Source organism: Thunnus albacares, chromosome 12 (assembly GCF_914725855.1).
Source record: "Thunnus albacares chromosome 12, fThuAlb1.1, whole genome shotgun sequence".
NCBI classification, from domain to species: domain Eukaryota; kingdom Metazoa; phylum Chordata; class Actinopteri; order Scombriformes; family Scombridae; genus Thunnus; species Thunnus albacares.
This window is the reverse complement of record NC_058117.1, coordinates 9,154,689-9,172,450: the sequence shown is the minus strand read 5'-3', so window position 1 is coordinate 9,172,450 and position 17,762 is coordinate 9,154,689. Positions and strand designations below refer to the sequence as shown.

The 17,762-nt window shown below is 41.1% G+C and overlaps 1 protein-coding gene across 1 annotated transcript; it reads right to left on the bottom strand.

Annotated features, from left to right (window-relative positions):
* Positions 1–4,155: 4,155 nt before the first annotated feature.
* Positions 4,156–17,277, bottom strand: LOC122994547 (KN motif and ankyrin repeat domain-containing protein 4-like). Its single transcript, XM_044369278.1, has 10 exons — positions 16,871–17,277; positions 11,584–11,663; positions 10,013–11,497; positions 8,729–8,804; positions 7,690–8,016; positions 7,448–7,532; positions 7,059–7,278; positions 6,821–6,963; positions 5,918–6,118; positions 4,156–4,831 (listed from the first exon to the last, which is right to left on the bottom strand). The coding sequence occupies exons 2-10, from the start codon at positions 11,600–11,602 to the stop codon at positions 4,739–4,741; spliced, it is 2,649 nt and encodes an 882-aa protein (XP_044225213.1). The 5' UTR covers positions 11,603–11,663; positions 16,871–17,277; the 3' UTR covers positions 4,156–4,738.
* Between the last annotated feature and the right edge of the window lie 485 nt (positions 17,278–17,762).

Here is a 17,762-nt window from a genome sequence, read left to right as displayed (position 1 = left end):
TGGGGGGAGGGTGGAGGGGATGGAGCTCTGAGAACACTGTTTAGGAAGGAGGAGCTCTGAAACTGGGACAGCACCTGCGTTTTGGGACAATCTGTACAGATTCATATTAGAATCAATCATAAATGTCATCAATGTCATTACTGGAGCTGTCTGTCGTAGTTAACATTTTCATCGATGGATTTTTCTTTTGTAAGGTTTTTCATCATCTGATTTGTTTTCAAGAAAGGTTACCACCTACATTTTGTGCTTTCTCTCTGGTTCAGAGTACAGCCTTTAAGGGTGAGTTGTCTAATATTTCAGAGTGCAGTTTTATACAGTTGATTTGAGAGGTTATGTTTTTATTTGACCTCCCAACACACCAGAGTGCTAGGAGGGTATAGCCTATTTGCAGACTGGAGAGATGGATTACTTTGTTTTCTACGTGCATAGAAGATGTGAGGTTAGAGAGAACCCAGGAGTTCTGTCTTCTTTATTGACTTTTTTAGATGTTAAATGGTTTGAGAAAAGCAATAGACCACAGCTTTTAGTGAGGCCACAGTGTTACGTGGTTGACAAATATCCTCGAGTGTTATGAAATTTATTTGATCACCTACTTTTGACTGTGACAAACGCACACATAAATACACATGGGGCACAGTGATAGCAAACTCATGTTGTTCTCCAGAAGACGGAGACAATGTGCACTTGCCCTTGGAAAACACAAACAGCATGCATAATTGCTCACCAGCTGACAATGCAGCCATTCATTGTTCCAGGCAAGATACGCACACACACACACACACACACATGCACGCACGCATTCACACAAGCGAGATAGATTCCGCGCCCGCTCTCCTCCTGAGATGGCCGATATCTGAGCAGACAGTTTAGGATAGTGCCATGTGGGTGGACCCAGCGGGTGGCTGCATGATGAGAAAGACTCATCATGTGATGTAATCAAAGAAAACAAAACTCAGACTCTGATGTAATGAGGTTGAGACCATCTTGTCCTGTCAGTCAACATGTTTCTCCCACTATTCATGCTGGTTTAGTCCCGTCATTAACACTCCATTTATTAAACCTTAAAAGTCTAGGTGTGTGTGTGTGTGTGTGTGTGTGTGTGTGCTCGAGTGTGTGTTCATTATTATGCATGTGAGTGCTAATATTCATCCCACAGCCATATTTGAACTGTTTTGTATGCTCTTTGTTGCACAACCCTCTTAGAATGCCTTCTGTATTGTGTATTGCATGGAAGAAAACAGTGTATGAAGGTGTGCACGGTGCGTGGATGAAGTGTGTGTGTGTGAGTGTGTGTGTTTGAGAGAGTGAGTATGACACTGGAGAAGCTTTGAGGGTGCTTTTTGATTCATTGAGTTGTAAATATGTTTTCATAAGGTTTTTGATAATGTATTATACAATTATGTAAAAGAAATGATGTACATAAGATTTTAGATAAAGTGTTGACAGGTATATTAATTTATTTGTACAAAGGAGAGCACTGCATTCCCTGATTGTAAGAAATTCATGTTATCCACCAAAGTGGTTTGTGTTGTTTCTTGCTGTGCATCATTTAGCATCCTTTTTGTGTGCAACCCTTATTTCTTTGTTAGCCCACGTAAAACATGGTGTCCCCCTCCAGAAAACCTCCCACATCTTTGTAATGCTTCCCGACTTTGGTGTTAATGAGTTGATTGATTTTTGTTTATTTGTGCCTTTTTTGTTTACTTTTTCATTCTCCTCCAGTATTTTTCATGAAAAGGACAGGGATCAGCCAGCTACTTTACATGCAAAGAAAAACTGTATTAAGACCAAACTGGTTCCACTTTTTGATTTTCTGTAATGGATTACTTTTGAATATCTCTATATATTGATATATAAAATCTTACTGAAAATTTCCTCAATGTGTACTGTTTCATTTTCACACACATATTATCTCATATGTACACATATCACAGACCTACTGTTCAAGGTGAATACTTTTTTGGTAGTGAAGGTCTTTAAAGCTGCACTAATTAATATTTTTGTATTGACTATGGATCAAATGACTATGTTTAATGTGAAACCAGTTGTTCTTAGTGATGAACCCACACAGAATTATCACCCACCTCTGCTTTTCTTTTCAGCTCCATGGTGCGTTTTAGCATCTTTCAGCTCATTGTTGTGGTTTTTGGGTAGCAACTTTACTGTTTTGGTTCATTCTCTCTCTTTCATCAACCTTGTTTCCAGCCTCAGCAGGTGGCTGTTTTCAGAAAAACAAACAAAAAAACCCACCAATGGCAACCTACTGTACACTACCTGCCCAGCACATAAACAGCAGACAAACCAACTAGCTGGTTAACATAGTGGGGCAATTAGCAACTAATGAGACATATTTCTGCAGTTGGTGGAGACCACACTAGCACTAAAAGAAGAGTGAATATTGGACTTATATTTGCCAGGTGCCTAGAAACACTGCTTCAAATAAATGCTAATGTTGCTTCACGTCTGCTGGATTTGTAAATAGGCCATAGTGTGCTAACAGGTTAGCCATATCAACTTTTAGCTTTTGCCTGTGTGTGGCAAGAAACAACAAATAGTGTGTTAACCTTTTACTTTCGTGGTAAAACCATTGAACCATGTTTTCTTTGACATGCTAACATGTAGCACAAGTAGAGTATAGTAGAGTCAATGTCAGCAAATTATCTAAATAATGTCATTTAGGTAGCAATGCAATATCTTAAGTTTGCTAACGTTAGCTACCATAAGCTAGTGGTTGTACCCATGTACTATATAAAGAAGGACAAAGAGAGGAGTTGATGCTTTTTGAGTGGGAGTCAGTTGGGAGGCAGGGATTTTTTTGGCTTCAGCATCTAGCGGCCATTGGTGGCATTGCACTTAAAGGTACTTCCACATTGGCTTCAACCTCAAGCCATGGTAGTTGTCTTTTGGTCACACCAGACCAATTAGTTGTGTTATTTCTTCTTCAAAAGCTACATCCTCTCAGTTTAATGCAGATCTGAAGCTGCCTTCACGGATTGTTGAGGATCCACTGACTGAGCTGCATCCAAGTGATTCATCAGCAGACGGAAAACAGTGGTAAATAAATCCAGTCCATTATCATTATTAGACTGAAGCACTGCAAATGCCTTTAAACTCAGCCTCCTTGTTGTGCCCCACACCATTAGGATATTATGTAATATCTATTTTTTATCCAGCGGCGCCTGCAGCAGGCAAAATAGGTGTCATACAGATGTTCACTGGTGCACAAAGGCTAAGATGAACACCTTTATTCACTGTGGCATGAAGGCCTATTTGCATGGGGTGGTGTATGAATACTGTTGAAAGAGCGCATTGCCTATGCCTATACATGAATATAATAGTGAAAATACTTCTATAGTGTATCTATTCATGCAAATCATGTTTTATTTGACAGAGCAGTACTGATTTTCATACCTGTATAACTTTATTAAAGTGTTTGTGTGCTAATATTTTATCTGTGACACTTGATTGGAAGAAAGGGAGCTGATTCCATCCCCGTCTATCCATCTCTCTCTTTCAGAGGATATATATTTGCTCAGGGTCATTACAGCAGCAGGACAGTCAGTCAGCCAGGCTGGAAAAATCCTCAGGGGAAATGAGGTGGCTTTGCTCTGTCAGACAGAAATCCAGCCTCCTCCCCGTCTCTACACTCAATCCTTTTTTTGTCTTATCTCACAAACGTAATCTCAAGTCCTCGGTACAAAACTAAAGCTCTGCCCCTTACTGTTTCCCAGGGGTTTAGGAGAACAAAGGCCACTCCAACACATCTGCTTTCACGCCTGACTGGGCGATTCCAAGTACCATACAGGTGAATCTTATTGTGTCCTCTCTCACAGTGGAATTAGTGCAATTCGGTTGGTGTCATGTCTATAATTGTATGTCACACTTGAAAGGGATTAGATCTAATCCCTTGGATAGGATCAGTTTAGAATTCCAGATTTATGTATATTGTTGCTTTCTGTGTGTGTTTGATTTGGCTGTAGTGAGTGGAATGGAGGAGCTGTGCCACCTGCTGGTCAGGGTTGTCACTACAGCTACAAAGCTGATGAATGAGTTTTTAATTCACTTTGATGGATGAGCCACCATATGTTTACTTGTTTTAAACAACACCATATCATCTATTTCTATCATTTAATTAAAAACAGACATCAGAATAGCAGTGGGTGAAATTAACAGGGTAGTTTATTGTCTCCAAAAATGTCTCTTTCTTTCAAGTGCTTGACATGCAGCATTTGTGTTTTTTAATGTATTTCACAAGCATTTTTATTTTTAAAGTGCTCAGCTGCTGAAAAGAATGCAAAACTTCCTTTAAAAAACATCAAAGCACTTGTAACTTTGAAAATGTAATTATAAGTACTGATTTTTTTGATAAATGTCATTTTCATGACCAACACAACAAAAAGTATCATAATAAATATTTTCTTCATTGCATAGTTTGCAGAGCAAAGCTGCTACTTGGATGTGCAAAGATCAGACATAACTATGAACATCAACAGTAAAGACAAGCACATTTACTGTATATTGCATCAGTAATCATAACAAACACTCACTGATCTTACAAAATATATAAAAAGTCAAGCTGATGCTGATGTGCAGAAGCCCAGAATTCCGTAACAGTATCACGAAAGCAAGAGCTCAATCAAAGCACTTAGCGTCAATACTAAACTGGGTTTTGAAGTGCCTCAGAGAGATAAAAGCACATGTGAAAGGATCATAGGTCTTCTTTTCCAGTTTTCCAGCACTACAGAGCTCGAGCCTTAGCATGGGCCTGCAGCAGGGCGGCTGTATCAGTGTGGGAACCTTGCATGGTGATAGAGAGTGCAGTTCGACCACGCTGGAGGACAGAAAGAAAGAAAAACAAGAAATTAGGATAAAGTCACAAATCTTTTATATATTTGGACACACTGGACACAAGTGTGCTTAACACCTGTATCATGCAACTAGTTTTAAGGTGCAGCATTTAGGCAGAAGACAGATTCTATGTGCAAGGTTGCATTTTCAGTTCTTTAGATAAATTATTTAATTTTGTCAAAGTTTAATTAGTCTCATTAATCTGTGCTGGTGTCAAGGTGAAACATGGTTTAGAATCAAGGTAGGAAGCCTGTGTTTGATGGACAGTTTACTCTCTTAAACTGTACTTTAAAGGTCAAAACTAGAATATACATATGCATCCTCTCCTCTGCTCCCCTTCCTGCTTCCCCTTCCAGACTTGGCAGATAAGGTACTGTTAGCGGATTAGCTCATCTCAGCCCAGGGAGATTTGTCTTCACTGTAGCCCTGATTAATCCTGGGAAAAGCTCCATTCTGCTACATCCAAACTGTCAGTCCACCCACATCCACATACTGTGAGTCAAAACATTTGAGCATTCATACATCTAAGCTCCTTTTTGTGTTCATTTATGTGGATATAGAAAAGTAGATATGCCATTTTGTTGACAAATAAAACAGGATTTCACAAGAGTAATCGAGTAGGAGTCATCTTGTGAACTCCTGAAAATCGATTTAAAGGCAGGGCTGCCTGTTGAATTATAATATATTAAAAATGATTGTCCTGTTAACTGTGATTCATTTGGTATAATTACCACTAAAGGAGCAATTATGACCAAGCATGAGACAACAATTAGCCTGTTTCCACACGAATGAAGACAGCACTTCTACTCTATTCTACTGTAGCAGGATGTTTGTTTGGTGAAAGGGTTGGAGGACAAACATATGTGAGCTTTGAGTCACTGACTGAACTCTGAAGGATTTAGCTCTGTTTGCTCTGAAAGAGAAATGTATTTTTGTTCATCTTCTATTTTTGCACCCAGCTGACAAATTCTCTTCAAACTGTGACCCAATGGCACACAATCATTCTAAAAGGCCACATGTACTGTAGCACTTTTTCAAATGTTATACTCCATATCTCTCCCAGTATCACCTTGTCGGTCAGGGTGAGGTCACACTGGCTCCTCTCCAGCAGCAGCCTTGCAATGTGTGTGTAGCCCTTCTCAGAGGCGAACATCAGGGCCGTGGTTCCCTGGCTGTCCTGGATGTTAGCATCTGCCCCACAGCTCAGCAGCAGACGAACCATCACAACTCGCCCGTGTCTCACCGCCAAGTGCAGTGCTGTCTGGCCTGTCTGTGTTGACAGGGACAGACGACAGGACAGAGAAAGAGAATGACGATTTAGAGATTGGTTAGAAAACACTGCTCTCTTTCCTAATTTCCCCCTTATTTACAGTAGATGTTGTTCATCTTAGTTCAACACATCGCCTTTTGAGATTCACTGTCTTGCTAAAGGGCGCTTTAAAGGATACTCCAGCAATTCATTATCAACTTTTATGAAGTTTGGGGTCTCACAAGAGACACATTTTTTTTTAAAGATAAAAATTGAAGACAGACATATTGTGACTTTATGTCCTTAGCATCCGTTATCTTCAAAAACACTGGATCCTACATTTCCCATAGTTCAACTCAATATCATCCTTCGTTAGACCCAACCTGCCTGCTAAATGCCCACATATTTCAAACTCCATCCCCCACTTTGAGACAGCCCTGATGACATCATCAGGATTATTTTCTCAAGCTTAAAAAAAAAACTCCTTTCAGAGTCACATGCTGTAAGACATTAAAGTTTTCACAGTCTGAGTAGTGCTTTTTTTGACAAGTACATAGATTTTAATTTGTAACATTGGTGAAATTTACTACTTAACATCTGGAAAACAACCTGCACATAGTGCTTGGAGTCAAAGCCCCTCTCCTATTCACATTTCACCCAAAAAAGCTCCCCCTTTTAATTACTCATGTTACATTTGAAAAGTGTTGGCATTGGTGATGATACCTGGCTGGAGCGAATGTTAATGTTGCTTTGCTCCATGAGCCTGCGGACCACCTCCATGCCACCAGGGCCTTCAGGGGCTGTGAGTGAGGCCAGCATCACTGCTGTGTAGCCAGCATTGTTCCTGAGGTTAACATCACTCACACCTGTGGTACAGAGATTTACAACATAAATAGTTTGTTAGTGACTGAGTGCATGGCATACTGAAGTAAATTCTGTTCAGTTCTGTTCTGAAGAGTACCTGTGTCCAGTAGCAGGCTGACGATGCTGTAGTTGCAGTGGGACACGCTGTAATGCAGGACTGTGTTACCGTTGTCATCAGCTAGGTTGATCATGAAGGCCAACAGTGCAGGTGTTACCTTCTTCACTTCCCTCAGGTACACAGCCACCCTGTCGGCCATTGAACCCTCCTCTGCTGCCACACCGAACCAATTTTGAAACAGCATGACAAGGGCCTTCCTCTGGAACATAGAGGAACACATGAATGATACTAAAAATGAAGCTTCCTGACATGGATTTGGCCAATGCTTTAATTAGACATATACAATTTGTCACCATAAGCAGCTTCAGTAAAGTCAAGTTTCTTTACATTTGCTTGAAAGTGTTTGTGAAAGAATGACGACTACACACCACGTCATCGTTGGGGTTCTCCATGTTGTTCATGTGATCTTTGAGGAACTGACAGGCAGTCAGAAATTCTGCACTTACTGTCTCCCTAGAAGAAAGTGCACGTGTATGTCAAAGAAAGAGAGAATAAGGGAAATTAGGCCTCACAGCATTGAAAAAGATGAAATAAAAACATATTCCCTGAGGAGTAAACACCACAATTAGAAAAACAAACACTGATAAGTCTTCTGTTCTGGTCTTCTCACCTGCCCCTGGTGGTTGTTTCGGAGCCAGAGTTGCCCTCCATCTGTTCCCCTAGAGGCTGCAGTTTCTCCTTAGCCATTTTCTCTGGAGCTTGCACAGACGCTACTCCTCCATCTGTCCACCCTGATCCTGTTCCTCCTGATATCATCTGTCTGTCTGGGCTCATTTGCCTCTCTCCCTCTATCCCTCTCTTCTCTGGGTCTGCATCCACCTGGGCAGCAGCCATCTCCCGAGGGCTGATGCTGCGCTCCTTCTGCTCCCAATTGCCATGAACGCTCCACTTCACACAATCCTGCCCAAGGAGATTTCCACTTGCGGTTGTTTTGCGTCTTTAAAATAATTAAAGAAAGGAAAGCAAGGCGAGAAAATTGAAAGAATCTGCTATCTAAATGTTGGCAATTGACTCTATATGAATCTGTTATAATCATCATATGATCATGTTCTGGTTTGCCTAGTTAATTAGTGAAAGAGGTCTGTGAATGTGAGATCTTCCAAATAAAGATAAAGTTTGGACAGTTCAGCTTTCACATATTGTTTAAAACCAGTAGCTGGTGTTTTCCACATTTAAAGCATCAGTAATCAACCATTTATCCCTACAATGTCAAAGTTGGCTCATTTAGGAACAAGACAAAGACTTTTGGAAGAGATTGCTGATGCATTATTCATATTGTATGATCCAGGATAATTTAATCAATAGTTACTAAGTACAGTCCTTTTACAGCTTCAAAGCTTGGTGTAGCTTAATTTTCAAGAGCAGTCTGACTTTGTAGACTCATAGAGAACTTATATATTAAGGTAATACTTGACCAAAAAATACCCTGACCCTCTGAGTCATTCACTAGTTCTTAGACATGGGAGTCAACGCTTTCCTCAAACTGACAACTTTAAAAGGAGTGGCATTCATCTTTCATTCTTAAATTATGATGTTTTTCTCATTCAGAACAATACAACAGCAGCTTAAAGAAGTTAGTATGGCTGTAAACAATGTAACCAATAATCATGACTCTAAAGGTTGCAAAAGTCAGAGACTTATCTACTAACCCTTCATTAACACCACCAGAATGTAGGCTTTTTGACTTCCAGCCACCTCCGTCTGTCTTCATGATGAATTTACAGGCTACAGAGAGAAAAAACACACAGAATGTGATGAAACATGAAAACAGCTGAACAACAACATTATACACTCCTGTTGAAATACATATTCATTATAGTTAAATCCCTGTTTTACATGCTGCTCTTAAAGCTATATTGTAATGCTCTGTTTATGGGTTCTAAGAAATGCTAATATTGTTTAATCGTGTTATTTGATACCCTGAACATATATTTAGTCAAAATTGTTTACATTGATAAAGAAGAGATACAATGAAAGAATAACTACAAAAACCCAAACCAACAACAACCATGTTTAAATCTAACTGGTAAATTTTGAGTTTGAATTTGTGCATCATGATGTAGTCACTGCTAAATTGTAAAAGACTTTCAGTTTTGACTTTCAAATTGCAGCAAAATAAAAACTTCCCTTTATTTTGACAAGACTTCTGTGCCGTGAGACAAAATGTGTGGATATGACTTTGAACACATTCAGCAACTCTTTGAAGTAGTACAGTGTTTCGTAATTGAAATTTAAATGAGATTGTGGTTTTTCAACAACTGCCAAAGTCCACACATGAACTTGCTCTTACTCATGTGTTGATACAGCTGTTGAGTTGCCATTCTTTTTAGTGTTGTAGCTGTGAGAGTCGTTTCTATTTTGTGTTGCTAATATAAATGTAGCTCTGCTGGATTATCTCTCATCACTGAAATTTTAATAACCACTTTTAACCCTCCGGAGCAACAGCAACACTTCTCCTCATTCACATTGTCTCTTGTGACTCCTTTGTATGTAAACTCACAAACGTGAAAACTAGTATTTGAAAGTTTCAAACCATGATTTAAGGCTGTGCAATAACTGACTTACTCTCCTTTCATAACCTTAAAAATGACCTCACTTACCAACTAGTGACCACACTATGCTTCATAACAAAATCATGAACAGTGAATTAGCTGAAGGGCATGATCCACTCCCATTCTTCAGGCTGATGTTGAGTGGTTGAACATGTGCATGTAGACCTCAGTGTGCTGTGATTGGCTAAGTTATTAGCCTGTCTTATATGTGAGATGTAAAGTCCTAATAGTCAGTACTTCTTCTTTAGTCCAGTTCGTTTTGGTTGACTCTCGAGGAACAGGTCCTGACAAAGGGCAACCAACACATTTCTTCTTGCAGTGCTATATAGGCATTTAATAATCATTTCATTGATGTGATAGTCAGTCTGTGGACTACAATACCTTCATCTTGAATCCTCTCTCCATCACTATGTCCGTGCTGAGTGTAGTAGGAGGTAAGGATGTCGACGAGTCCCATCATCTCCTGCTGCAGGAAGTTGACTTTAGGGTCTGGGTGCTGTAGCGGTTTACCACCCTCAGCCGATGTGCCATCTGCACACAAACACTCCCACTGCTGATCCAGGAGTCTCTTGATCTTCTTTATGTGGTGGACAACCATTGCTGTGTCTATACCCTCAGCAGGTTCCACAGACACTGGTGGACTCCTTTCCGTGGTAGGGGCAACGCAGTCTTGATGCTGACTTCTTTGTCCATTTGTGGTAACACGTCTTGCAGTGATAAATGCGTCTGGACTTTTTGATCTCACCACCACCTCATCTCCATCCTGGTCTACCACCACCCTCTCTGCACGGACCCACACCCCAGGATTCCTGGTAAGGTGGTCAATGTTCTCATCTTTCCTTTTGCTCTCGTCCTGCTGCTCCCTCAACAGCCCTGAGACCCTCTGGAGTTCCAGCCCAGTCTCATGAAGCTTCTGCTCTAGCACAGCTACCTTGGCCTGCAGGGATGTCACCGTCAGCAGCTCATCCAAATCTGTACTAGTCCTCCACTCATGCGTAGGATTGGAGTTGTCTTGGCTGATACTGTGATTTCTAGGAAACATGATATGACTTTCATGTTGAGGCCTTTTGCTGTCCACAGTGCCATAATGGGAGGAGGTGCAAGGGTCTGTGGTTCCGTTCATGGATGGAGGTTGGATATGTGGATTCAGGCCCAGACGGAGCCTTTCTCTTTCCTCCTGAAGGATGCAAATGTGAGCCCGGAGCTCTGGAATGACCCGCACCTCCATCTCTAGCTCCCCCACACGTTCCAGCGCCTCTGTCAGGCGCCTCAACAGCCCTGAGCAGTCCTGGGTGCGAGGGCTGTCTGAAGAGTAGAAGATGTCTTCACAGGAGGTGTTTCCTCCACCAAGGTGATCCCTTGAACTTCGGAGGCTGCCAGGGTCATCCGTGGACTCTGATCCCTGTCTCAGCAATACTGTGAGAGGCAGACTGGAGGCACGGAGGAGATGAGGTCGGATGTGCTCACCCAAGGGTTGCTCATCAAACTCCCTGATTCTGGCCTCCATTTCTGCCAGAGATTTTAGGCCTGTCGGAGAAAGTGACGACCTGTGATCATAAGCCCAGGAAGTGTAGCCATGATGATGGCCATCTGACAGTCGAGACCTAGGGGCAAGAGCTCCTGTAGACCCCCAAGCACTCGGGCGGTAGCCACACCCAGAGGGGTTAAGGTGCCTGGGAAGAGTGCTGGCCCGTGGGCCCTTGCTTCGGCGCTGGATGGGAACTTTTTTGATGGTGTTGCCTTTTTCTATGTCATCTACATATTTCAGGAAGTCCAGGTCAAGTCGAAAACCATAAGGGGTTTCCACCGAGTAAGGGGGCTTCCCTTTAATTCCATTCTCTGTTGTTTTATGGGGCGAGATATTTCCTGTAAACATTTAAACAGCAATTTAGAATCTATAGCACATAAAAGTCAGATTTGGTATAATTCTGTCATGTTTGGGACTCGCTTACCATTTTGTCCCTCCATCATTTTGCTGTCTTTAGTTTTCCAAACAATTTGTTGTCACATTATCTGGTTGGGTGATTTGTTCCTTACAAAACAAGCAAAATAAAATCAAATACTGGACTGAATTTAGCCAACAACACATAAAACACATGCTAGGGCATTTCTACAAGAGGAAGAAGAGGTTGTTGTGTGGTTATCTAATAAAATATTGAACATATTCATGATTTCTAGAGGCAAGCCAGATTCATTTTGGCATTGACATACTCTTGAGGTTCAGCTGTGGTATTTTTGGTGAGAGACTCAATTTTAATTTCATGACCAGATGGAAGATCGTTCTGAACAGCAATAGTGCTTTTTTGTACTTCATTCACAATCTGCCTCTTATTCATTCTCCCACATGTAGCGCAAAACACAAGACACAAACATTAAATTACACTCAAGTGCTTTCTTCTTCACTATCATTCTCCTTTTCTCTCAAAGACCTCTGTTTTTTCTCACGCTCTTGCTGCTTCATTTCTTCCATGGATCAGGCTGCTATTATTCAACAGTGGCAGGCCTGATGTTCACTTGATTACAGCCCTGCCATCCAGGACGAGAGCTGAAAATAACTTTAGACAGTTTAGCCCAGCAGCTATGGCCAGCAGAACAAAATATACTCCTACAGACATAAATACAGACAACCATTGTTCTGACTCACTACTTTTCCCCCTTCTTGCTCCATGCCTCCTACTACAGTAGTTGGTCTATGCTCCTCTCTCAGATCACTGGTTTACTTTTGCTAAACTCTGTCTCACAGTTCATTTCACTCTCCTTTTTACAGTGCATGGTACATCTGCCCTTTTGATCGGCCGACTCTTTTTTCTTATGTCTTTACTGTATATAGTCTATATTCTAGAGTACATACTGTAGCCTGTACTCTATATAGTCATCTCTCTGCCTACCTCACTCTCACAGTGTCTCTCGCTTCCTTCCTCACCTCCTCCCATGTTTTCCCTTCCCTCTCCCTGTGGCAGCTCGCTGTCCTCTTGAGGCGCCGCAGCCACCGAGCCGCAGCCCCAAACAATGTCAGCTATGCAGTAAACAGACAAACACCACCAAATGGCCCTGCTGGGAATTTTGACCTCCACCATTCACAGGCTCTCCAATGACTAGCAAATTACAGACAGGGATGTGCACATTTTCACAAGCTAAGATGTAAATGCACATATACACTTGAACTCAAGGATGCGTGTTGTGAATATATATGCACACATGCATACTTATTTTGTATGTTGGCCTTTGTAGTTTCCAGATGGGTAGAGTTTGTAATTTCATGTGTACAAATGTAGGTGATTCAAAGAAAATAACCAACATTATATTGTGCACTCCTTTGTGAATAACAAGTTAACATTATGGGTGGGTGTGTCTGGATTTATTTTAGTACTAGTGCAGATATGATAACAAAGTTTTGGTATCAATACCAAAACAATTTTTTTGACACCTTACTTTGTTTAAAAAAAAAAAAAAAAAGAAAGTTTTTCCACAAAACCTTTCTTTCATATAAGAAAAGAAGACAAAGTTCTCAAATGCTATATGTAGTCTGAACACAAGCAGCCTTCCAAAAATTTTATACAGGAAAACGTCATGCAACAAAGGTCCCCAGCTGTATTCTCACTGGGGACATTTTTCTTATATTTTTAAATAATGTTTTCATAAGTCTGGTGAAAGCATCTATCATAATTCTTTTTCACTACCTGTTCTGTTGCTCTTACAGAAATCTGATACATGTGTTATACATTGAAACTGATACGCTATGCATGTTGTTATGCCAGTGGGGTTTTATAATGTTGAGAGGAATCTTTCAGCACACAATCTGACAAGTCTAAATTTAGCCCATACATGTGGGTGTAAAGCTAAAGTACATGTCTAGAGAGGAACGAGACCCAGACATGTATCTTCATTTTACAAGCTAATTGAAGATCATTCTGTTGAATGTCCTTCTGGTAGAAAGACAAACCAGAGGAGACACAAGAAAATGTATTTAGTTCTGATGAAATGTGCACAGAGCTAGTAAGGAATTCAGATTAGGAGGAGAGCCTATGTTGACTACACGCAGAGACTGTTTACACTGTTGACTCTGTCAGTCAGTGCTGGACAGCAGAGCACCTGTCGCTGCAGACATCTCAGTCAGTCTTACTGTTGGCTCGATCATCAAGTCCAGAATGCAGGCGGCTGGCTGGACTTCAACAAAACACTTTCGGGAAAGTATTTTACATGAAGAGTTTCATTTCAACATGGAACGTTGATAATGTGAAAAATAGGGTGATAACTCTAAAGAAATTTGTGAAAGAAAAAAATGTAATCAAATGTTGTAGTTAAAGAAATAGATTGACATTTTGGGAAATACATTTATTTGCTCTCTTGCTGAGATTGATACCACATATCTGTCCATTAAAAGTGAAGCTACAGCAGGAGACAGTTATCTTAGCATGGACAAGACGCAGGGGAAACAGCTAGCCTAGCTCTAGCTCCACATAGCTCACAACCCCAAGATATAACATTTATTAGTGAGCTTTAGTCAATCTGGTTGGCAGATTTTTTTAACCTTTGGACTAATCCAGGCTAACTGTTTCCCCCTGTTTCCAGTCCTTATGCTAAGCTAAGCTAACCAGCTTCTGGCTATAGCTTCATATTTAACAAACAGTTACAAAAGTGGTATCAGTCTTCACATCTAACTCTCAGTAAGAAAGCTAAATATGCATATTTCCCAAAGTGTCAAACATGTCTTTTAACTTGTCCGAAGATTTGTGGAAATGTCAGAAGATCAACATTAAGCTAATCAAAACTTCTAAAGCTTCAGAAACAGAAATGTTACATTTTTAGACTATTCATTGCCTGCTTTCAGACAAACAAATAAGATTCAAATGCTGTATCCCTCATGGCCTCTCTTTCTTACACCTAAATATAGACATAGATTTCTTCTTGACCAGGTTACCACAGAGGAAACAGCAGAGGTAGGGTTAGGCAATTCCTAAGAGTCATTGCCTAACTCTCTACACATTTCCATGGCACAGGTTTAAATTGTCTATGCTTGGAGCAGTACACCCACCTCACAGGAAACCCAAGAAATGAAACGTAAAATATTCGCTTTACCCCAAACAGGCCCCAGCCAAACAGTACTGCACAACGCTACAGTAATGCTGCCTCTGCACACACTGAACTCAATCCAAAGTCAAGCATTAGAGTGAGTTGAATTTTTTGTGAGGTTTTTAAAATCAAGGCGTCCTTTGTATCCAGCTAAAACTCTTGTCATATTTTAGTTTATAGGAATGCCACAGCTTTTTGAGTGGCCATTTTCCTTTATTTGAGTTCTTTTCACCTCTCTGTTCCCACAACAGCTGCTCTCCTCCTCTGGGTAAGTGTGTCCTTTCACACACAGACCTTTTACACCCTCCCTGCATCAGCACAAACCTCATAATCACAACATCTCTATCCACAGCATTCTTTACCGAAGCCACAAATTAAATATGAACTCAACACAAGGGGACCATTCTTCCAAAGCAATGATAAGTTCTGACACTCAGATGAGGACAAAGGGATCATTTTAGATTTTAAATTTAAGTGTGAAGCAATTTGAAATGTGTTTTAGTCACTGATGATACCAGCAACGGTGGTTGCAGTGCTCATTTTTAGCCATGCTAGTGGTGGCTCTAGAGGGATGGCAATGGTGGTTGATTGGTTGGTCCACTACGTCCAGACAGAAATATCTCAGCAACTGTTTGATGAATTGCCATGACATTTTGTAGACATCCGTGGCCCAAAGAAGGAATCCTAATGACTTTCATTATCCTCTTCCTCAAGCTCCACCATGAGCTTGACATTTGTTGCTTTTAGTGAAATTTCTCAACTATTGGATGGATTATCATGAAATTTGGTACACTCATTTATGTTCAGGATGAATAGTTTATAGTTAGGGGATCCTTTATCTTCTAGTGCCATCATTGGGTCAAACATTTAATATGCTTTGATTAATGACCAAATACCTGCAAACCTAATGACAGCCTCAGCTATGCCTTTTGTTTTGTGCTAATTAACAAATGTTAGCATGCTAAGACACCAAACTAAGATGCTGAACACAGTGAACTTTTTACCTGCTAAGCATGCACGTTAGCATTGTCATTGTGAGCCTGTTGCAGAGAAAAATAAAGGAGCTGTCATTTTTGGACACTCAATCACTTTGTCCTTGCCATTCACTCATGTGTACTCTGTGTTTGGACACAACCATTTTTTGACACCCTTTATAATGTTTCAATGCGTGACTTTTAAAAGTTGAGATAATTAATGTAATCCTGAATTTGAGACCTAATGGAGATTTAAAAACAATGTAACAATGCTTTCTCCATGCCCTTTGCCCGTCTCTGAGTTTCTCCCACTGTCTCTCTTTCTTTTTCTCTGTCCATCAGTCTGTGCAGTATGTAATTCTACATGTTTCCCTGTCTATGTTCTGTTCCCAGAAAATCATTCCTCTCCTCTGTTTTTTGGCTGTACAGACAGCGGTTTTTCCAGTGCATAACTCTAAACCTTGTCTTCTGTTCAGAGTTGATTTAGAAACCAAAGCCAACTGTTTGGACTCAAGCTCCCCCCTACTCTAGCTGTCTCTTCTTTTTTCTCCTTCAAACTCACATTTTTCACTCTATGTCTGCCACAAGACTTCCTAGAAATCCTCAGGATCTGTAGTCTTTTTTGCAGTCTGTATGTTTTTTTTAGGGATTTTGGACCACTGGAGTTGTCCTGGTCCTACTCCAGCAGCAACAGAGTCAGATTTGCATTGTGGCATCTAAGCCTCATTGTGTGGTATGTGGATTCAAAGCTCTTAGGATGAAACAGCTGCCAGGGGCTTCATGCAAGGAAGAACGCCGTGGTATGGTAACATGGAGAGGTTAAAATAGAAAGTATGTTGTCTGTGTGTGTCTTTACGTGGACGTGTGTGTTGCTCAAGTGCACTGCTGTACGATATGTGTAAATATAGATGTAATAAAATGTAAATATAATTCAAGATTTAATCTTTAAAAGGCTAAGTTATTCTCCTAAAAGTCTGATTAGTATTCAGCACAGGCCCAGAGGTCCACTCCATACAATTTGTTAAATCACGTTAGAGTCAAAAGCTTTTCTGACCCTGAATTTAGATCAGCCAGTCTCCCAGATCGAAGACATTCAAGGTCAACATTCAGCATCTCAGCTTTGATTAACAATCCAATTCAACAGTCCTCCACCGGCAGAGAGATACGAGATGAATATTAAAATAGAGCTTACCTTGTGACATGTGTTCAGCAGTTTCTTCTACTTTGTCTTGCTGATGTGAGGGCGTGTTTGTCAGGCAGTCCACTACAGTCTGCTCTCAGCTCAGTTCAGCCTCTCTGTCTGTCTGTCTCCTGAGAGGGCAGGGAGGTGCTGTCAGGGAGAGTGGCATGCCGTGGCTGTTTGATAAATGCCAATGTGCAGCCCCTGCCATAACAGAAGCTGGGTTTGCTTGTGTGTGTGTAAAAGAGAGTGGGGAGGGGCTTGAGAACATGCCTTCCTACTGTACGTCCTGTCCAACGAGACTGACAAGTGGGCGGCTAGACATGGAGAACCACACCCACTCCTTCAGACATCAGCGAATAGGAATCCAGAAGTGTAGCCGGGCTGGGAAAGACAGCAGCTCTTCTGGGACCCCGGTGACAACATGTCAAAATATGGAGCATCTGGTATGAAGTAAGAGAAAGTACCAGAGTCACCTTACCGTTTACCATCCATAATCATCTCAGATAACTTCAGTGACCACGCAGCACCTCGCAGACCTCCCTCTAACAGAATGTGCAACTCTATCTGGTGTTATGGGGTCTCTATAATCAAGTAAACATGGGGGGGAGAGCAGAGGGCTTGGTGCCATCCATGGGGGTTAACTCTCAGTGCATACCTCTCATTGCTCATGGATCCTCTTTCAGCCTGTTACCAGCATCTTCCTCTGGGGCAATACCATCATGCCAGGAAAGCATAATCATCATCTGTTCTTCATAAGGACACTGTATGATAAGTAACAACTGTTACTGGTTGCCTGTTCTTTACCACCAAATTTGTTGTGAAAAAGTGGATAATGCTTTTTAGCCACGCTAGCAGTGTGATTCTAAGGATGTCAGTTTGATGGTTAATCCCCTACTTCAGT